The following is a 20718-nucleotide window of genomic DNA, read 5'->3' as shown; positions in this document are numbered from 1 at the left end:
CGTTAAATGCCACATTTATTTCAGAACCGAACAAGCCTCACGTGTGCGGACGGCCGGGACCGGAGGCGGCGACCCCCGGGCAGGGGCCAGGGAGGGCCTGGGGACGCTGCCCTGGCAGTGGGGGTGAGGGGCAGCCCACCCTCCCTCCTCTGCAGGGCCCCAGCGGGCCAGTGCTCACCCACCCTCCGTGCCACTCCTCCTTCCCCAGGGAAAGGTTCCCCTCCCCAGGGGGCTCCTAACCCCGGGTTTCTGTTCCTCATCCTGCAGGACCGTGGGGATCTTGGGGGGTGGGCAGGGGTCCAGCTGGGGGGGAGGTGGTGGTGCTGGCAGGAGTGGAGCCGGTGAGGGCAGCTGGCAAGCTGGGGACACCCCCGGGACTGCTGCTGCTGCAGTGGTGTGGCAGCCCCCGGCCAGGCCACGGGCTCTGCAGGTTTGCTGGCCTCAGGCACGACTCGGCTCTGGCTGGGGGGTGCCAGACCCAAGGCCACCCCTTGCCTGCAGCACCCAGCTGTGGTCACTGAACCTGTGTCTGGTCCCTGGCAGACATGGGTCCTGTCTCCACCAGAAGCTGCCCTCACCCTGGAAGGTCTCCCTGGGGCACTCAGTCCCTTCGGCTGAAATTCGGAGTGGTACCAACTGGTCCTTGCCGAGGGCAGAGGAGCCGAGGTGTCTCAGCAGCCCGAGTCCCTGCTCTGCCCTGGCTCTGCCCCTCCGTGCCCCCAGGCACCCACCTCTCCCTCCATGGAGGACACAAACCAGCCCTCAGTTTGCTAACGGGGATCACGGGGGGGGGTTGGGGAGAAAACCCCTCAGTTTGATAAAGAGCTTGTCCTGGGATTCTGCCTGGGGAGTGGGGCTGGGAGGAGCAGCCCTGCTGTGGCTTTGGACCAAAGCAATGGGGTGAGACACTCAAGGAAGCTTTGCAAAGGTCAGGCAGAACCAGCAGGGCCTCAGGAAGGATCCCCAAACCCTTTCCACCACCTGAAACCCCAGCTGTACTGTGCCTGGTGGTGCAGCGAGGAGGTCCCTGCAAGCTCCTGCCTGTCTGCCACGTCCCTGCCAGTCCGTGCCCCTCACAACACCAGCATAATGAGACAAGAGCACCACGTCTGACACCCACACCCACAGGCACACCCACAGGCACACCACAGCGCGGGGACGTGCGGCAGAGCCCAGGCACAGCTGTGCTGTGCCAGGGAAGGTTGGCCACAAAGGTGTGAGTGAGAGTGAAGCTGGGGGAGCTGGGGGAGCTGGGAAGATGCTCACCTCCCTGCCCAGAGCTGTGCTGGAGGCTGCCAGACACTTGGGAAGCCCCAAAGGAAAGCATTCCCCCCCCATGGGTGAGAGGTGGGAGGAGGAGAGGGAGAAGTGCTGCTGAGGGAGGTGGGGAGCAGGGATGATTGGAAAAGGCCTTTTCAGCAAAGCCATCTCTGCTGTGGGAAGCCCCCTGGATTAATGTGCTGATGGAGGCAGGGTGGGAAGGAGGCAGGTGCTTACTTCTGCAGGAGGGGAAGAATGGTGAGAAAATGCCAGCTACAGCAGGAAAAAGAAGCCCCATCTCCACCTGATAACCCTCACACCAGCCTCTCCCCCTGCCCTTCTGACCTGCTTTGAGCCTATCATCCTGCCAGGAGAAGCAACATGACAACCTTTTTGGGAAAGGGTGACCAGGATCCTGTGAATTAGGGTGGTCACTCCTAGCCCTGGCTCCTGAAGAACTTTCCTATCCAGCTGTGGAAGCAGCCAGCTGAACCTCCACACTCCCTGCAGGGACGAGACCCTCAGCTTCCTGCCCTAAGAGGGGGGAATCTCTTCGGACAAGTCCACTGGGTTCTCCCAGGCTGGGATAGTGGAGGTGGCCTGCGTGTTTTTGGTTGGGAAGGACAGTGCTGCATGAGGTGACAGGCAGAGCCATCCTCAGAGCCCTTGTTTTCCCTCCAGCAGGGCCAAGCTTTGAAGCAAGGTGACCCATCCATGTGGACACGGGTGCCCCAGCCAGCTGGGATGTGGCAGGCTCCACCCTTCCAGAGGTAGATGGGGCAGGTAGGAATTGCCTCCTTTGGGAAGACATGCTGGGCTGTCCAGCCACTGCTCGGGGGGGGGAAAGTAGTTTAAGCTGAAGGGTGGGTAAAGCAGAGGGCTGGGGAAGGGCAGGGAATGAGGGTGAGAGCATCGCCACTGCAGGGCACATGCCAGGAATGTCCCTCCCAGGGAAGGCATCTCTGGGACCCTGACCCACTGCCAATGGTCTCCCCTGCCTGGGGGAGACACAGTATCTGGGGGGGCTAGGACCCAACTTACGGGGTTTTTTTTGATGTAAATAGAAATAAATACTTTATAAATATAATCTTAAACTACTGACACCTGATCTTACCCTGCCATCTCTTGCAGAAACACCAATAAACTAGGAAATCCCCATACATAAACTACAACTTTCCCTTTGCACAGAGGCAATTCCTACTGCTCTGCCACCTCCGAGCTTCACCATGCACCCACCTCTGTAGATCAAAGACCAGCTTCCAGCTGAAACTCCCCTCCTTGCTCCCTCCTCTCTGACAGGGATTTTTCTGGAGCGTTACAGATGGTGTGACATGAAGTTCACCCATGGGGGGAATGGGCAGAAGATGGCACGCACACGAGAAATTCTGCCCAGGCAGGTCCAGGCTTTTGCAGCTATGAATGGAAGTGAGTTTCCCCTGTGAAGGTGTGAATCGAGACAGATCCTTCCATGGAGCACACAGCAGGGGCAGCAGATGGTGTGAGAGATCAGATGTTAACATGGGAGTCTTGAGACAGAATCAGCTATCTTGATCCTGTTGGCAGACGGATGAGGTGGAGGGTATTTTTCAGGTTAGATTCTCATCTGGGCTGTTCTCCTTCTAGACAGCTTGGATCTGATTCAGGGAACAAGAGACAGGTCAGAGGTGCAGACAAGTCTGGTCCCCTAGGTGCAGCATCCTGGCTGAGAGCCTGTCCAGGCACAGCTCTGTGCTGCTCCCCCACTGCTCCCCTGGGGACCCTGCAGCAGGGACGGCACTGGGAGCAGGGCAGGGAGCACACTTGGCTGCCCCCAAGCCCCCTTCACTGCACCACCACCTCTTCCCCCAGCTGCCTCTGGTACCTGATAGACCCAGCCAGGAGGGGGTTGAAGGCGTAGAGCCAGTCGTGCATGTCCTTGTCACTGCTCGCCTGCAGCAGGATGCCCCGGTGCTCCGTGCACACCGCAAACGTGTTCGGGGTCTGCTGGGGGAGAGCTGGGGATGAGTCTCTCGCCTGAGGAACTGCACTGAGCGGGGCTGGCTCCCGGTACCCTACCTTAAGCATGGCCTGCTGGTCCTCACTGTACTCCACCTGGGCCTTGGAGAGGTTGAGTATGGCCCTCTCGACAGCATCCTTGTCAGAGTTGTAGATGTAGACATACGGGCGCCGGACGACCACAAAGCGCTTCACCCACCCGTTGGTGTGGGGCTCCAGGAAGTGCAAGTAGCCCTTTTTGGAGACGATTGGGCTGCAGAAGGGACCCAGGTCAGGGTGAGACACGGACCATGAGGGGATGGCAATGGTACCCATGGCACTCCCCTCGCTAGCTGACCCAGCCACTCCTACCTGACTCGGATCTCCTGGATGTCAGGCACCAGCAAGCGCTGAGGCTCCTTCTCCTCTTCAGGCCGGCGGGCTGGGGACTTCTTCTGTTCTCCTTCTATGACAGGTTCCAGATCAGGGCTCTCTGCCCTGGAGGAGACCTGGTGAGGTCTAGGAAGGGAGGAGAGACCAGGGTAGGAAGAGCGACAGCTGGGGAACACCTGTTGACCAGGACCATGTCCCGATGGTACATACGCCCTGCTCCCACCAGAACCTCCCAGCCACTTTCTTACCTGACCTCCATAGTGTTGTAGTGTCCTTCTACCAGTGACGGGCAGGTGGAGGAGGGGGTGAGGGTGGGGACCCCAAGAGCTGGCATAGAGGGGTCTCTCATCAGGGTCACAGACATTTCAGACAGCTGTGGAGGAGCAGAGGTGTGGAATGAGCCTCTGCCCAAAGTCAGGCACAGACAAAGGCCCGTGCGCCTGCTCGTACAGGGAGAGGCGAGACCTCCAGCCTGATGGGTTCTACTCCTGGCACAGCCCCAAGAGCCACCAGCTCTGGGAACATCAAAGTGAGTTGATCAGGGATCACTCTCACCCTGACACCCATCTGGTCCCCATCCAGTCAGTGTCCCCTGTCCCCCCCAGCCAGGCTGAGCCCCTACCTTGCTCTCGCTGGCACTGATGCAGACGTGGCTGTGGCTGTACTCCCTGTTGAAGGTGTGCGTGAGCAGGCGCAAGCACTGCGGACAGAGGAGGAAGATGGTGGGGCAGGAGGCACCTTCCTCCACACTCCTCCTCCCTCTCCTTTCGATCTCTCCAGCCCTGAGCCCCCACTGCCCCTTCCTGGCGCTGCGGGTACCTTCACAGCCAGCTCCTTCTGCCTCTCGCTGGGCGTCTCAGGGGGTGAGGTGCGGCCCTCGGGGGCTCCGTCGGCAGAGAGCGGGGAGGAACCGCAGGAGGTGCTTCGGGACTCGGAGTCCTCGTGGGAGCAGGGGAACAGGGGCTCCAGCCCCAGGCGCTGAGTCGTCTCCAGCTTCTCACGCAGGAGCAGGTAATGCCTCGTCTTCTCCACCTGGGCACAGACAGCTCCGGGGTAGTCCCTCTGCCCCCCTGGCATCCATTTGGGAATCTGGGAACTGTGCTTCCCAGGTCCCATTAACCCCACCCGTGCCTCTGGCAGCTGGCTAGCAGCGATGCACAGGAGAGCAGCGTTGGCACAGCCCTGCTCCTGCCTCTTCCTGCACCCAGGAGGGCTGAGACCTCCAGGGTGGGGAATCCCACAGGCACCGGCAGGGCAAGAGGCTGAGCTGTGAATCGCAGTGTCCCAGCCGGTTTCTAACCCAGACTCTTACTTCTTGCAGCAGGCTGAGTTTCTCCAGCTCCCACTGATGGTCGAGGATGAGGCTGTCGCTGCGGGGCCTCCAGCCAGCCAGGTTCTCCTCTCCCCTCACGTAGGCTACAGAGGTGTCCAGCACACGTCGACGCCGTCTCTGCATGCCTGTGGGGACAGACACACAGCTGTGGGGGGAGGCAGACACACAACTCCAAACCCAACCGCCGTGCTGGGGCCTTCTGTTTCATTGTCAGCACTTGGGCAGAGGTGCAGCACCCACCTGGGCTGCCCGCATCGGCCACACGGCAGAGGCTGAGCTCGTAGACTCCTGTCACGCGGTTGCTGCAAGCAAAAGGAGATGAGGAATTATTACCTCTGCCCCATCCCCTGGTTATTTTGCCCAGGCTGCTAGGATGCCCCGGGAGGGCTCTAGCCCCTGGATGATGTCTCTTGTCCCCCAGAAAGGCAGGAGCATCCTGATACCTCTCGGAAGCCCGCAGGCTGCCGCTGCCAAACAGGTTGCGAATGGAGCGGGAGGCAGGAAGCTTGGCGTCCCGGGAGTAGAAAACCATGCAGAAATCTTTGGTGATGACAGCAGGCTGAGTGCAGTTCTCCATCTGCAGTAGAGCAGGAAGGGAAGGCATTGAGGGGGCAGCCCAGAGGGTCTCTCCAACCCCTGGTGCTTAGTTAAACCATTCCCCCCATCCCACAGGGCCCCCAAGCACCAGGTTGAATCACACATCCCATTAGCGTCGGTGCTGGCTAAGGAAGGGTTCATGTTGGCTGAACCCTGGCAGTGGGGGAAACACCAGACTCTGCTGACAAACAATGGCCCCAACTAAAGCCCTTGCCTCGATGTAGGCAGAGAGAGTGATGTAGATTTTCTCCCGGTATGGGGTGACACGGTTGAGCAGCAGCGAGTTGTGCATGGAGCTATCCCACGCCGCCTCAAACTGGTAGAATGTCCTGCCAAAAAAAAAATAGCAGGGCCGATAAAACAACCCCCCTGGGATGCCAGGCAAGCAAGCAAGGAGATGCCATCGTCCCCTCCCACAGCGCTGCCACAGGCCTGCAAGGACACAAGGACATGCACATGCAGGGGGGGACAGATAGGGACAGCCACTCCAGAAGACGCAGGCTCAAGGCAAAGGGGGACAAGGTGTGGTGGGAGGGGGACATGGCACCCTTGAAATGGCCAACAGACCAGGGTTTTGGGGAGGAGGAACTGCAGGAGGGGCAGGTGCTCAGCTGGGATGCAGGCAAGGCAGGGCAGGCTAGAAAGGCAAAGGAGGGTGCATGCCACACCCCTGTGCTTGGGGTGAGGGGCTGCCACCCCAAGCACACCTGGGCCAGGTCCCCACCATCCAGCCCGGGGCACGTAGCACCTCTCAGCCCCTGCCAGGAGCAACTGTCGCTATTTGGGTGACAATGATCAGAAGGGAAAGAAGGGAGGATGCTCAGCACTTGGGGGGTTGCTGCCAGCCTGCCCTTGGGAGAGCAGCCCCCCTGCCAGCCAGGTCCCCTTCCCCAGGGCTGCCCCTGTCTGCCAGCCTTGAGCCCCAGCCCCACCACGACTCCGTGGCTGTCTCCAATCAGGCTGTCTCCCACAGTTCTTGCTCTGCCCTGATCATCAGACCCATCCAGCCCCATTCCCACCGGACTGCCTCGCTCCCCTCACTTCTTTTCCATGGCTCTCAAGCTGGGAGAAGGAGCAGGTGACACCCACCCCACTCACCTGGTGCCTATGGGGTCCTGTAGAAGATGGCACAGCCACTCAGAGCAAGAATGGCAACTGCCCTCTTTGAGTCAAGCCATCAAGGGTGAGGGAAGCAGGAGCTCCAGTTTGAGAGCATGGGGGATCCCTGTTCCACCCCCTGCCCCACTCCTGGGCTCCCTTCTGGGCCAGCCTTGGGGTTCTGGGACGCCCACTCCTCAAAGCCACCCTGAGCTGCAGCAGCCCCAGCTCCCACTGAGTGTCCTCATTAAGCTGTGAAGTCTCAATGAGGATGCTTCAGCACAGTCCCAAAGCAGCATCCAGGCTGCTGAGTGCCTCTTTTAAGGAGAGCCCGGGTGGCCAGAGAGAGCAGGGAGAGGCTCTCAGCTGTGACTGTCCCCACGTTGGAAGAGAAGGTAGAGCAGAAGATGTATAAAATACACAAAACAACCCCGCGTGAGACAGAGCCAAGGCGAAGGATCGCTTTGCAGTCACAGATCACTTGAGAAAAGAGTGCTCCCCAGGGAGGAGGAGGAGGAGGAGGAGGAGGAGAAGAGGAGCCTCAGGGGAAGGGGAGAAAGAGCAAAAAGCAAAGGGAGGAGGCAAAGGAGAGAGAGAGAAAAGCAGGAGGGGACCAGACCGAGCAGGTGCGCGTGAAATACCTAGTGTCATTTCCCAACGAAATGCTATACGTGGAAGGCGACCCAAGGACAAACATACACATGTACACACACAGAGAAATGAAAGGTCAGAAAGCATCATCCATACGGGGCTGGCGCAGGAGCAGGGCCATGATGGGACTTGCCCCATAGCAGCACTGCTGGCTGGAGAAGCTCCTGCCTAGCTGGACCCTGAATCAGAGCCCAGAAGGAGCACAGAGAGGGCAGACAGAGTTTGGGTGAAACCCCCCTCACCTTTCTTGTGGTCTGGCAGCTGGGAAGTGAGCACACACGTGCTCCCTGTCCCCTTAACTCTGCCCTCGCTGCCATCCCAGGGCAAGGAGCTCCCACCCAGCACAGCCCCCTGCAAAGATGCCAATCGAGGGGACACCAGCTGCCCAACTGGCAGCCATGCAGCAGGAAATTAATTCTTGGCCCATCCCCTGGCCCACATCACCATGTTGAGAGCCCACTACAATGCCAGCATCAGCTCATGTGCACCTGCAGCAGAGGACTGGATCCATGCTGGATCTGTCCCCTTACACTTCCTGGGGGATGATGCTACTGGGGGGATGATGCTACTGGGGGATGGCTCTTGCCTCAGGCACCTCTGAGCAGGACTAGCTTCTAGCTGCTGTAGGGGAATGACCCCCTGGGCACAAATCTACCAAGCCAGGACTAGGGAGGCCCCGTCTCCCAGACGCACTCTCCTGTTCTGCCACGGGATGTGGTGGTTGGTGGGGTGCTTCCTCCTCTGGGGCCTTGCACTGCTCCCATCCAGAGGCTACTGGCAGCTTCTGGGTCTGGCAGCTCTCACAGATCCGCCAGGCTCACCCCGTGGTCCCAGCTGTCCCCAAGGAGCTGCTCACAGCACAGGGGTACAAACAGCCTGTGCCACATCCATGGTGCCTGCATCCAGACACATCCTGTCCTCACACCACACCGATGCCCACGGGACTGCCGGGCACAGGGTGGGCAGCCACCGTGCACGCCACCACGCTGGTGCTGCCATTGTCACCAGGTGCCCCAGGCAAGGTCTGCGGGCACTCTGAAGCCCCTGCTGTGGGTCTGTACCAGCCCTGTGGCTACACCACGGCTGGGCTGGGGGGACTGGAGGCAACGGCGGGGGTGGCACGCTCAGTGCTGAATGCCAGAGAGATGGGAGAGCAGCGAAGTCAAAAAGCAAGAAAACCCAAATCAGGCGATGGGAACGCAGGCGTGCGAGGGGGGAGCGGCAGCCAGCCAGAGCGTGGCCCAAATGAACAGCAAAAGTGGCCAAGTGAGCGAGAGGTGCCAGGGCAGGAAGGAAGAGGGATGGGACATGTGGAGGGGATGGGGGGCTGGATGTCTAAGTGCTGCCTCCGGTGGGAGTGAGCGTGCCGAGGCGAGGGGGGAGAAAGAAAGAAGGGTGAGAAGAAGGAGGGGTGGAAAAAAAACCAATGGAAACAAATAATACCTAGGCATATCCGAATCAAGAAACTGCCTGCGAAAACACAAAACAGTCACATGGTTAGTGTGGGCTCAGATGGGTGGCAGCGGCGGAGAGAAGCGAGGAGGTACCCTGGGCGCTGCCCCCCATTGCCTCCTCCCTGGGCACTCGATGCAGGGATAAATGGATGCTAGGGAAGGAGCCACACCGCTCCCCAGGTCTCCCCCGAAGTGGCTCCGGGGGACTGTGGAGGCTGGCGAAGGGAGCCAGGGCTGCTCAGGCTGATGGAGGCTGCATGGTGTAAGGCAGCAAAGCAGGGAGCAGAAGCAGCCGGGGAGGAGGGTGAAGCGGGCCCTGGCTCTGCCTGCTGCCCTCCCTCTGCTGCTGGGGCTGAAGCACAGACATCTGCACGCGGGGTGGAAGCCCCTTCGGCATCCCATGACAAGCCAGCCACCCCCTCTTCCCCCTGCCCAGCCCTGGGCAGGCTCGAAGGGATGGGTACAGGATGGTTATAGGATGGATATGAGGTGCATGCCAGCCCACAGCCCTGATTCAGAGCAGGCCCTAAGGCACACACATCTCAAGCATGCGGGTGGGGTGGACTCTTCATCACACTCCTGCCTGAGCTGTGTCCCCTTGATCAGCAGGACCTGCAGGGGGGGGTCAGGAGCAGGAGGCACATCTCCCCTGCCTGGCTGTGCTAGAGATGCCAAAGATCCTACCTAATTGCACCTGGGACCAACCAGCCACATCAGGAGCTGACAAAACATAGTGCAGCCCCAGGAGCCTGCGATTGCCACAGCCACCCAGCTCCCAGCAGCCCAGCAAAAACCACAACAGCTCTGGTGGGCCAAGCCCTCATCACCTGGCCTGACCCATGCCTGACCTTGGGCTGCTGTCCCCACGGATGTGCTCAAGTCTCCTAGTCTGACACTCACACACATGCCTGTCCCTGGGATTCACCTCTGCTGCCATGGTACTGTGTGCTTGGCACTCCTCTGTGCCCAGGAGCTGCCCAGAAGCACTGCAGGGTGGCACTTCCCATCCCCTCTCATCACCTTCCCTGGAAACACCCTGCTGTGGGACAGGCTGCCTTGGGGCAGTGGTGACCCCATAGGAAATGAGTGGAAAAATGGTCCCTGGTACCCACTGGGATGTTCCTGTGCTGGCAATCATCACGTGCACAGCCCAGGACCCGTTCTGCTGCTCCTGGTGCTGTCAACAACCATCCCCATCTTGTCATGGCTGCCCACACACACGTGTTCTGGCCAGGGACCCCCCACCCGTCCCCCAGGTTTTACCAGCAGCCCTGGTGCAGACCAGACCTCTCACCCACCACCACACAATCCAGCCAGGGAGATATCAGAGAGAAAAATCCTCTGGCCACACTGCTCCCACACCCCTGACAAACCCACAGTGGGGACACAGCCCCCTGGGACAAGTATGAAGGGGCACAGATCACTGAAGTCACCTGGCAGTGGTGGGGGATGGCCTCACCCCTCCCCAGATGAGGACGAGCCACAGGCACAAAGTGGCCATTCCAGGGAGTTTGCTGGGACATGGGACAAACAGCCCTTTGTGGCAGGTCCCCTTCAGCCACAAGGTCCTCACATCCTCCTGGCCCCGGCACCGACCAGCTTTCTGTGCCAGGTGGTCACAACCATCACTGGAGAGCAGGACTCCCACCCAAATTCCCTGTAGTACCAAAACCTGGCATGGAGAGGCCTTGGGGAGGAGGAGGAAGAAGGGGTCTGGCAGCCCTGAACCCGGAAGGTCTCTGCAGCTCCAGAAAAGCCCCCACCCTGAGGCAGCAACATGTTAGCAGAACCCTGCGGAGGGGCAAAGAATGCCCCCAAAAGAGAGACAGGGTCCTCAAGGTCTCATCACAGCAGGGGAAGAGCAAGAGAAGAAGCAGCACGCACCGGTCATCCTGGGAGGGGTGGATGTACCCAGAGGAGAGGATGTTCAGAGACAGGATGTTGGGGTCAATGAGAGACTCATCTGCTTCTGGGGTGTTCCGGATCCGACCTGCAAGTACAGCACAGGCAACAGGCTCAGGCAACAGGCAGTGGTGCTACCAGGGTCCCTGGGAGGGTCAGTGGCAGCCTGCCTGACTGCATCCCCCAGCAGCCCCCCCATCACAGGCAGCAGCTGCCCAGTGCTTGGCCACTCTGCACCAGAGGTCCCGGTCCAATTCCTGGACACGTTGGTCAGAACAGAGGTGTCCTGCCCATGTGGCATCTTGCTGTCACATGCCAGGCAGCCCCCACTTTACACTGCACGGGGGAAGGGGAGATGAGAGACAAAGCCCCAGGTGGGAATGTGGGCAAGAAACAGCCTGAGAGGATGCTTGGGAGCTTGGTGGGCTGGCGTTGCTTGGGAGCTTGGTGGGCTGGCGTTGCTTGGGAGCTTGGTGGGCTGGGGTTGCTCACAGTGCCCCCCACCTGGCTTGGCTTACCCACAACCAGCTCCCGCACTTCCTTCCAGCGGATGAGGCTGCCCGTTTCATGCACCAAGGTGACAGTGATTCTCCTCTGGATGCCCTGAGACCCACGAGGCCAGAGAGAAGGGGCAGTGGTTAACATGGGTCCTGGCAGGAGCCAGAGCAGGGATTCTGGGCCAGGAGTACCTGGTGGAGGAGGAACGTCCCATGGCATGGCATGCCCCCACGGTGATCCACAACGGCAGGGATGTAGCTGGAAGAGAGGATTACAGCATGACAGACAGCCCTGTCTGGAGGGATTGAGCACCAGGCAAACCACTGCACTGCCTCCCTCTCCTTCCCACTCCCTTTTCCAGCAGGACTTACTCGCCGTTGGCCTCCAGCTCACAGATCTCAAAGAAGACCATCAGATCATACTTGCACTGGCACGGGCCGGCGCTGGGCCGAGTCATGGTGCTCAGCTTTGTAGCAGGCACTGTGGTGGGTTGGAAAAGACAGCTTAAAGAGTGATCTTGCTGCTGATTTTTGGAACTGGGCATGTGATGGCAGGCAGGGTAAGGACAGAGCAGGCAGGGATTGTGGGGCAAGCTACAGAGGTAGCAGCAAGGCAGGAAGGAGTGCAGAGAGGGGGACAGCCCCATTCCTGGGACCTTGCTGACAACCCGTGTGCCTTCTCCCACGCCCAACATGGAGCAGTGAGGGTGTCAGGATGTGGCCAGCTTTACCCATTCCAGAAATGAACATCCTAAGCCCTCAGCCCTAGAAGGGACACATCCCAACCCACACAGCACCTCTCCGGTGACCACTTGGGGACAGCTGCTCAGGGACAGCACAGCAAACCACAGTGCTCAGCCAAACTACCCCAAGTTGGGTCCTGGCAGCCAGAGCACAAGGGAAACCCCACTCCCCTTGTAGGATGGCAGGGCCTGAGTGGCCATCTGAGCCAGAGAGGGCAGGTAGCCTCCTCTCTGCCATTCCACAGGTGGTGAGAAGGAGGCTTTGCATCAGCCAGGGGCTTTTGAGTGCTCTTCCCTACAGCACATTTTGTGGTGCCCCTGGGGTCCCTGGTGAAGGGAACCCTGCAGCCAGCATGGGGAACAGGAGACCAGATCTCCTACCTGGTTTGGAGAGCGGCATCACACGGGGAAAGTGGCGCCGGGATGGCCTCAGTGGGCTGCAGAGAGAACTGGCTCAGTTAAAGCAGGCACAGGGACCCTCAAACCCAGCTAACCCCACCTACACCCCAAGGTTATCCTCCCCTACCCCCACTTCTCTAGGTCCCCAGGAAGCCAGATGCACAGGGTCCACCCACCTCAGGACATCCTTACAGAGAGGTGGGAAGGGGTGCTGCTGGTAGTGCCCAAACACTTCAAATACAATTGGCTGGCTCTTGATGTATTCAATGAAGGACTTGGTCACCTCCACGGCAATCTGGAAGAGAAAGAGACATTGACAGTGGAGTTTAGCAGGGAAAGGGATTCAGGCAGCAACAGCACCAGGTGAGAGGTTGTAAACATGTCTGAACCTCTGCATCCTTCAACCATCCTCTTTCCCATAGCCTGAGGATGTTCTCCCCACCAAGGTCACTGCCATGAAATCCCAGCATTTTCTGGTGGAGGGATTTTTTTTGTTTGTTTGGGGTTTGGGGGTTTTATTGTCTGCTTGTTGTTTGTTGGTTTGGTTTGTGGTTGGTTTTTTTTTTTCTCATCTTTCTCCTTCACTTATTTTAGTTGGCTTATTTGGGTGGCTGTGATGGACTGGGAAAGCCAGGAGGAAGCTGCTCCTCTGGGGAGAAGATCCAGTCAATGGGGCCCTGCAAAGACCCCAGCAGCTGTGGGGGTGAGGGAGTATGGGCAGAGAAAGGAGTACATACGTTCTGGACATGATAGAAGCCCAGCGGTGGCCCCCGTCCTGTGTTCTTCAAGGGCTCTGTTGAAAAGGCCTCATCGTGGCGATGGATGAAGCTGTGGAGGGAAGGACATTGGTTTGGGGACTGTGCCATGGGAACATGCCAGAGCAGGGAGGGGAGAGAAGGCAGGGACCAGGAGAAGAGCCCGCTTCCTCCAGGTGCTCCTGCCAGAACCCCGGGCTGGCACAGGATCCCCTGAAGCTGATGGGAGCCTCTCCTGCCTTTTGCCAGCAACCAGACACGGTAACCAGGCAAGTGCATGGGCTTATCCTGCAGCCTTTGGTTTTGCCTTCCCATCCATGAAAGGCTGAGAGATGGTGGGGCTGGAGCTGCCCAGCATTCACTGCCAGCCCTGAAGTGATGGCCTGAGCACAGTGAGAGGTGCAGGACTTGCGGGAGCACCAGGGACTCACTTGAACTGGCAGAAGATGTCTGCATATTCTGCAGAGATGCTGGAGGCTTGCAGGACCGTCACACGGAAAGTGAAGATGCTGCCCAGCTTCAGGTGGTCCAGAGCAGTCTCCAGTGGCCCATCTGGCACAGACTTCTCTGGGCTGTCCAGCAGAAGGTCCTCTGGAGTCACTGTGGGGAGGGGAGGATTTCTCAGCAAGGTCACTGTCTGCCTCACTGTCTGCCAGCAGCCCTGCACCAGGGCAGGCTCGGGCAGGCAGGCACAGGAGAATAGGTGCTAGGGTGGGGTGCTGCTCCCCAGCCACTTCTCAGCACCCTCTCACCTGCACAGGTATTGTTGTTGACCTCATCAGCAGAGGGACCCGTGTCGCTGACCTGCCCCTGGCCTTCAACGATGCGCAGCTCCTCCTGGGAGGTCCCCGAGCGAGACATTCCCACAGCTGGGCACGACTCCGACTGGAACTGCACCAGGAGAGGAGCTCAGGGATGCTGGGGGTCACTGAGGTGGTCCTGCTTGCACTGCCACCCCCACCTCGAGCACCGGCGCAGCTCCAGCTCCCACCCCACAGCAGGCCCACCCACCAAAGAAGAGGGGGTGCACCAGTGGGTGTCGGAGGGCTGAGGGCCAATGGGTGGACTGGGAACACAGTCCCTTCAGCCTGATGCCTGCACCTCTTAGGAGCCCAGGGGTTCCGTGGGGGAGCATCACCACAGCAGTCCCCAGGCACCCACCGAGAGCTGACTGCTGCAGTACCTTCTCAAAGTGCTGGTCATCGAAGGAGATCTTGGCCGTCCCCGACTGCCGCACGCCAGAGCCATAGTCGGGGGCTTCCTCATCCGCTAGAGGAGGGATGGAGGGTCAGCTCGTGTGAGGGGGTGTGGGGAAGGGAAGCCATGGGCACGTTTTAGGGGGATCCTCCTCCTACCTGAGATGGCCTGGACGGCCACACGCAGGAAGCCCTTCACCTCACCCTTCTCGCTGACGATGGCCACGCGGTGGACCAGGGGCACCGGGTACAGGAGGTTGCTCAGGTAGACGAAGGCCCTGCCAGAGGAGGGAAGGACACACAACACGGGGGAGAGCGGTCACTGCTCCCACCCGCCAGTCCCCAGGCGCGGGTGGCGCGGCCGGCAGTGGCCGGGATCCCAGGTGACGTCGCGACCGCGGCGCTGCAAAGCAAAACTAAAGAGGAGGCAGCCAGGGCCAGGCGAGAGGGCCGGGGAGCGGGCAGTGGGCAGCACACACCACGGGCAGGCAGTGGGCAGCACCAGGAAGCAGACGGGGGTCGCATACCTCTCCAGCTGTCACCTCCGTAGCGGGCGGGGAGGGGAGGGGGCTGCGCTGGTGCCACCGTGAAGCTGGGAGGGAAGAGGACCTTCTCTGTGGCGCAGAGCCGGAGGACTAGGGCAGGAGATGATGCATCGCGACTTTGGGGTGGCTGAGGAGTCACCATAGGGGAAACAGGGGCAAGGCGGGAGGTGAGGGAGGGTGGCGAGGGAGGTAGAGGCCAGCAGGGCTGAAGGAGGGGAGAGAAGGTCCTGGCTGGAGGCCAGAAGCCTCCAGAGATGAACCTGCTGAGGGCAGCCTGCCAAAGCTCTGCCCGTAGGGTGGCAGGACTGCTGGTGGCTGCAGGAAGCCTTTGCCCAGCTGGGAGGCAAGGCTGCACGGTGCAGCTGGTGGCATCGGTGGCCTGTGTCCCCCCCCCATCCCATCTCATCCCTTTCCACACATGGCTTTGGGGTCCCAGGCCCCACATGTCAGGGACAGCACTGCTGGCTTCTCCCTGTGGGGCAGGATGGAGCTGCCCACTCCCCGAGCAGCAGCTCTGAGCCTCCTCGCTGTCCTCCATGGCATCCAGGTCATTGGTGCTACCGTGGGCAGGTGCTGTGCTGGGGTTCAAACCGGTGGCTGCACCACGTCTCTGCCTGCACCTCCTGCCAGGCTGCAGCTCCCTCTTTCTCAAGCATTATTCCTCCTCTTGCTGCTGTCCTCCTGGCACTCTGGCAATGGCAGCATGCTATGCCCTCAGCACAAGTCACCTCTGCTACCTCTGGCACTGAGCTCCCTGCCCAGAGGTGCAAACCACCCCTTAGGGTGGGCAGCACTGCTCAGAGGGGTGCCCAGCACCCCTCCCCAAGGCACCCACCGGTGTCTTGATACGCAGCATCTTCTGGGGTTGTAGGGTGTGAGAGTGCTGGGACTGGCCAGGACACTTAAGCTTCAGGAGGCTTCCCTGAGGGTTGCATCTCCAGGTGGCTGGCAATGCTGCTTGCAATGTCCCAGCCTCACAGGCACCTTTGCAGACATCCAACAGCACCTCTAAGTGCCCAAGGGGCTCTTGCAGGAGGCCTCAGCCCCACACTTGCAGACCAAGCCACAGAATCCAGAGGTTCTCCCTCCTGTGGTGACTCCCACTGGCCTCCAATCGCTGTTGGAGGCTTCTTCCACCCAAAGCATCTCCAAGGATTCAACTTGTGGAAGCAAAGGTGATGCCCCATCACCATTTCCTGCTGGGCCCCTCACCTCATCTCAACTCAGAGGCCACCAGGGACAAGTGGCTGGACTATGCCAGGGATTCCTGGCAGGACCACATGCCTGGAGAAGAGCACTGTGACCACGGGGAGGTCTCAAAAATGCAGGGCTCTAGGTATGCCTGCCCACCTGAAATCACAGGGCAGCTGCTATTGAAGCCAAGGGAATGGAGAGGGGAGGAAAGGGGGAAGGGTGCAGGGAGGAGGGGGACAAGTATTTCACTAGAGGAAGGAGGGCAGGGACACTAACCACAAGATTGGTGAGGTGCAAAGATGGCATGCTCAGACCAAAGAAAAGCCTTTCCAAAGAAAGACAAAAGTGAAATAACCCCAATTTTTACTAAAGCTTTGGAGAGGTAGAGCCAGCAGCTAAAAAAAACACAAACCAAAACAAGAAAAAAACAAAAAAAACAAAAAACCAAAAAAAAACCCCAAAACCAAACCAAATACAATCTAAAAAAACCCAAACAAATAGAAAAAAAGTTAAACAAAAACTTGAAAGAAAAAAAAAGAAGAAGAAAAAAATCAAAGATCCAATCATAAACCAATCCAAGCACACTTCACAAGAAATGTGGCCAGCAGAGCTGCTGAGCAGGGAGCCAAACCTCAGGCAGACTCAAAAGAAGTCAGAAGGTGCTGAGCTCCAGGGAACATGCCCCCGGCACAGAGTGGGGCTGCTGCTGCAGGGGCTTATTTGGTTGATTGGTTGGTTTGGTTTGTTTTTTTTTTTTTGAGGTGCCCTTGAGAGTTTTTTGGGGGGTTTTGAATTTCATTTTTTTTAAATAAGGAAAAAAAGAAAAAAAAAAATAGGGGAAGAACCCAGCTCTTTCAGTTGGAGGCTGCAGGACTCTTACCCCACCTCCGCCCTCTCTGCCTGTGCTGGTTCCCTTCCTCCCCACCTTGCTGCCCACATGCTGCCTGGCAGAGCTAAGCCTGGCTTTGGCACTTTTAGGAAGAGGAGCTCCAGATCCACCCCAATCAGAGCACCTCCAACACGGAGAGGTTCACTGTCATGAGCCCCTCTTGCTCCTGCCTGAGGCAGAGGCTCTGGGTGCACATCCCCTTGGGAAAACCCAGGGGCAGAGCTGGCTGCATCACATCCCATTTTAGGGACGGGCAGATTGTGACCGGGTCTGACAACACAGATGGTTTTGTGGTGGCTGGTGGGCTTCTCCAGACTGATGGAGCCCAAAGGAGGTCTTATGGCTAATATGTAAAGAGAAATTAAAGGTCGTCTCAGCTGGAGCCAAAGAGGAGTTGGAGCCTCTGCCTGGGTCCCCACAATCTCCCTAAACATCTCCTGTGCCAAGCTGGCAGGGATAGCCCCAAGCCAAGCACTGGGTTACAGAGGCAAGAGAAAATGCTGCTTTCTTCCTACTGGACCTGGCTCTCCCTTTGCCTCCATTCCCTCAGCCACCTGGGGACACCGAAGCCTCTGTACCCTGGGAGGCTCAGGCTGACTGATGCAGCCAGGATGGCCAAGCTGGGGCCACAGGCACACAAGCCTTTGAAGTGGCTGCACGTCCCCAGCCAGTGGCACCACAGGGTGACCCCAAGCTGGGTGGGAAGGGGCCCTCCCTGGGACAGAAATGCTCACGACCAAGACTCCCATGCAGCTCCTCTGCCTCCTTCAGTGCTGGGGACACAGCAGAGTTCTCCATCTCAGGAGCTGCCCAAAGAGGGACCGACTTAAAGGGTCTCCAGCAGAGCTGGCACTGGGCACCTTTCTCTGCTATTTCCTACTGCTGCTGTGCTCATCTCAAGCCTACCTCAGCAGGCAACCTGGCTGCCCCACCGGGCACCCCAGGACAATCCCAGCTGGCTGGCCACCCCTTGTGCCTCCAGGACACCCTGGAGGTGGAAGTCGTGTCCGAAAGCAGTTCCCTCAGCGAAAGAGCTAGTTCCTTCCCGGCATGCTCTCCTAAAACCTCACCAACCTTCCTACTAAACTGAACAGGGGGGAGCGGTCGTAAAATGGATCCCGGCCATCACACAGCGGGCACTCCGGAAAGATGTCTTCCTCCAGGTCCTCCGCCTCCTCCTCCTCCTCCTCCTGCCCCTGGTGCTGCTCGTCAGCAGGCTCGGTGATGTCGGAGTCGGGGTTCGAGAAGGTAGGGGAGGGGGTGAGATCAGCCATGCGCTCGCTCATGCATGTGTTGAAAAGAGGAGAGCTGTTGCAGCCAGAGATATCTGAACTAAGGTTAGTACAACAAGATAGAAGACATGTTAACACCAGCTGTTCCAAACAGAGAGAGCAAGAATAGGAATTTCGCGTTTTTGGGTGTCGGTTTTTAGTCTTGGTTGGGTTTTAGGGTGGGGCTTTTTTCTGCTTAAACCAAGGGATGGTAGGAAATAAAGACCTGCCTCTCTGGTGTGTCTCTAAAAGAAGCCACCAACAGCCATTGGCTATAAAAGGCAGAGAAAAGAGCGACCCAAGGAACTGGTGGTAATTCCCCTCACTGGCTTTGTGGGCAACATAGGGACGGAGCAGTTGGCACGAGGTTTGCTGCCACCCTCACCACCAAAGGGAATCTCTCCCCGTGCCGTGGCACTGGGGGGATGCCTCTGCTGCAGGTGAGGATGGTTGGGGCAGGCAGCTCTGCCCCCTGCTCCCCCTGCCTGCCAGGCAGACCCCTTCTCCTGGGTGCCTCCTCCACGCTGCCAACACCACACCTTTCTGACCAGCGTGCGGGGAGTGCACGGAGACAAGCGGCACACACCACAGAAACAGATGCTGGGACACCAAGGCGTGCATGTGGACGTGTGCCCACCAGGATGGAGGTCAAGATTGCACGGCCTCTCAGCCTGCTGGACAGCTACGGTCCCCACCACCCACCAGTGGCAAAACCAAGAGTCGTGCCCCCAACAGCACCGTGTTACGGCAAGCAGCTCGTGGGTCCCTCAGGGTCCCGGAAGCCAATGCAGAGGAGAACCATCACAGGCAAGATGGGTCCTGACCGGCACCCAGAGGGCAACGCACTTGTCCCCACAGCGTGGCCCCGGGGAGACGAATGCCCTACGGGGGACAGAGGCAGCAGGGCCGTCTGTGGGTCCCAGGCACGCTTGGAAGGAGCCGAGGAGCTCACCTGCCAACCAGCCTGAACCAGGGGAAGCGGTCGTAGAAAGGGTCTCCGCCGGTCACCACGTTGTCGCAGTCCTCGATGACGCTGGAAGGCACTTCTGCTGCACGGTCGTACATTTCACGCATCAGGTCCAGGCGCTGCCTGCAGGCGGAGGGGTGAGCGGCAGGCAGCGGTGAGAAACTGGGATGAGGCCAAGAGAGCCCTCCCCAGAACAGGTATTGCTCACCCACCTCAGCTTCTCCAGGGTCCAGTAATGCGTTGCCCCGTTCTTCTGGTCCTGCACTTCTATGGCCACGATGGTCCGGGGGAACGGGCGCTTCTCCCGGTCCTTGGCGGCATCGGGAGGCAGCAAGTCAGGAGGGAGAGGTGAGTACAGTGTGTCCGTGAGGAGCACAAACTGGAACTGGACCTGGAGAGATAGGGGAAGAGGGGGATGGTGTGCCACCCAGAAGGACGGTAGTCATGGTGCCTTTCATGACCCTCTCCTTGGCATTTCCCTGGCTGCCCATGCTTGCAGCCTCTGCTAAGGGCACCACAGCAAGCCAGGGAGGATCCTTTGGCACTCACCTTCTTCTTCAGCTCCACACTGATGGCGTTGGCTTCCTTGAGGAAGATGGCATTGCCCCAGAGCAGGTCACGGAGGGAGGTGAACTGGTACCACTTCCACTTCCTGAAGGCCCAGAGGGCCAACTCAAACTCCCGCTCCGTCCACTGCACTGTGGGGACATGGAGGGACAGTCACCTCACTGCCAGGAGGGAGGATATCAGCACAGAGATTGCGCAGGGGCCCAGCAATCCACTCTTCTTGCTCCCACAGGAAGCATCAAAACCCTGTGGTGGGACCCAGCCCTCACCTTCATCTTCAGGTTCTTCCTCTTCCTCGTTTGCCTCAGGGTAATACCTAGAGTCCATCTGCTTCTGCAAAGCCTCCAGTTTGCTCTCATAGTCCTGGGGGAAGCAGGGAGAGGGATAATGCAGGCCACACAGTGTGACCTTCCTCCACACTGCTTTCCCTCCATCAAACGAACTCAGCTTTGTTTTATGAAGACAGCCCCAGAAACAGTAGGTTTGCCCTCGCTATTACGACACACACAGACACTCCATGTGAACATCTGCTGCCTGGGCAGCCTGAGAAGGGGACAGGTCCTGGACACCTACCAGCCTTTGCTGCTCGAGAAGGTAATTTGCCTCCTCTCTCTCCCTCCGGTACTGGTCCTCCAGTTCCTGGAGCCTGGCAGGAACGGAGAAGAAAAGGTTTACCAACCTGGAGGTGGGCACCCAACTCCCCATTGCCCAAACCCCGTTTCCCTCACCGCTGCTCCATCTCCTGCTTCATGTCAATGCCCTGCTTCTCCAGCAGCTCTCTTTGGGCAAAAGCCCAGTCCACAGGCTCGGCGGGGGTCTCGGCACACGGAGTCCGCTCCCGCTCCTGACGAGCCTGCTCGGGGTGGTTGAAGCGGAAGACGTGGCTCTTCCCCATGATGATGCGGTTTCCTAGAGGGATGCACACACAAGGGGGGGTGGGAAAGGGTGTGGGTTAGTTCAGGACAACGTGCAGAGCCCCCGTGGGATGGTGGGAGGCTGGTTAGAGCAGGACTGGCACGCTGGGTCGGGGACC

General features: G+C 59.1%; 1 protein-coding gene across 2 annotated transcripts in view; it reads right to left on the bottom strand.

Annotated features, from left to right (window-relative positions):
* Window positions 1-20718, bottom strand: part of KIF1A (kinesin family member 1A) — a 40839-nt gene continuing 20121 nt past the window's right edge. The window contains exons 20-48 of one of the 2 annotated variants that reach the window (XM_030456139.1): window positions 20414-20594; window positions 20259-20331; window positions 19955-20048; window positions 19668-19816; window positions 19331-19509; window positions 19104-19241; window positions 17955-18212; window positions 14412-14530; window positions 14240-14325; window positions 13809-13947; window positions 13488-13656; window positions 13039-13129; window positions 12478-12596; window positions 12284-12339; window positions 11532-11640; window positions 11352-11418; window positions 11181-11265; window positions 10645-10750; window positions 5772-5886; window positions 5404-5537; window positions 5201-5262; window positions 4940-5085; window positions 4447-4659; window positions 4250-4327; window positions 3876-4000; window positions 3607-3753; window positions 3316-3508; window positions 3122-3240; window positions 1-2894 (exon numbers count right to left, since the gene is read on the bottom strand). In XM_030456139.1, coding sequence (XP_030311999.1) covers window positions 2852-2894; window positions 3122-3240; window positions 3316-3508; window positions 3607-3753; window positions 3876-4000; window positions 4250-4327; window positions 4447-4659; window positions 4940-5085; window positions 5201-5262; window positions 5404-5537; window positions 5772-5886; window positions 10645-10750; window positions 11181-11265; window positions 11352-11418; window positions 11532-11640; window positions 12284-12339; window positions 12478-12596; window positions 13039-13129; window positions 13488-13656; window positions 13809-13947; window positions 14240-14325; window positions 14412-14530; window positions 17955-18212; window positions 19104-19241; window positions 19331-19509; window positions 19668-19816; window positions 19955-20048; window positions 20259-20331; window positions 20414-20594 — 3593 coding nt within the window. In that variant the 3' untranslated portion in view covers window positions 1-2851. The remainder of the gene's footprint in view (window positions 2895-3121; window positions 3241-3315; window positions 3509-3606; window positions 3754-3875; window positions 4001-4249; window positions 4328-4446; window positions 4660-4939; window positions 5086-5200; window positions 5263-5403; window positions 5538-5771; window positions 5887-10644; window positions 10751-11180; window positions 11266-11351; window positions 11419-11531; window positions 11641-12283; window positions 12340-12477; window positions 12597-13038; window positions 13130-13487; window positions 13657-13808; window positions 13948-14239; window positions 14326-14411; window positions 14531-17954; window positions 18213-19103; window positions 19242-19330; window positions 19510-19667; window positions 19817-19954; window positions 20049-20258; window positions 20332-20413; window positions 20595-20718) is intronic. The other variant, XM_030456138.1, reaches the window with a different exon arrangement.

This window comes from Calypte anna, chromosome 9 (genome assembly GCF_003957555.1).
Source record: "Calypte anna isolate BGI_N300 chromosome 9, bCalAnn1_v1.p, whole genome shotgun sequence".
NCBI classification, from domain to species: domain Eukaryota; kingdom Metazoa; phylum Chordata; class Aves; order Apodiformes; family Trochilidae; genus Calypte; species Calypte anna.
Note: the sequence above shows the minus strand (reverse complement) of the source record. Positions and strands in the feature narration are given on the sequence as shown.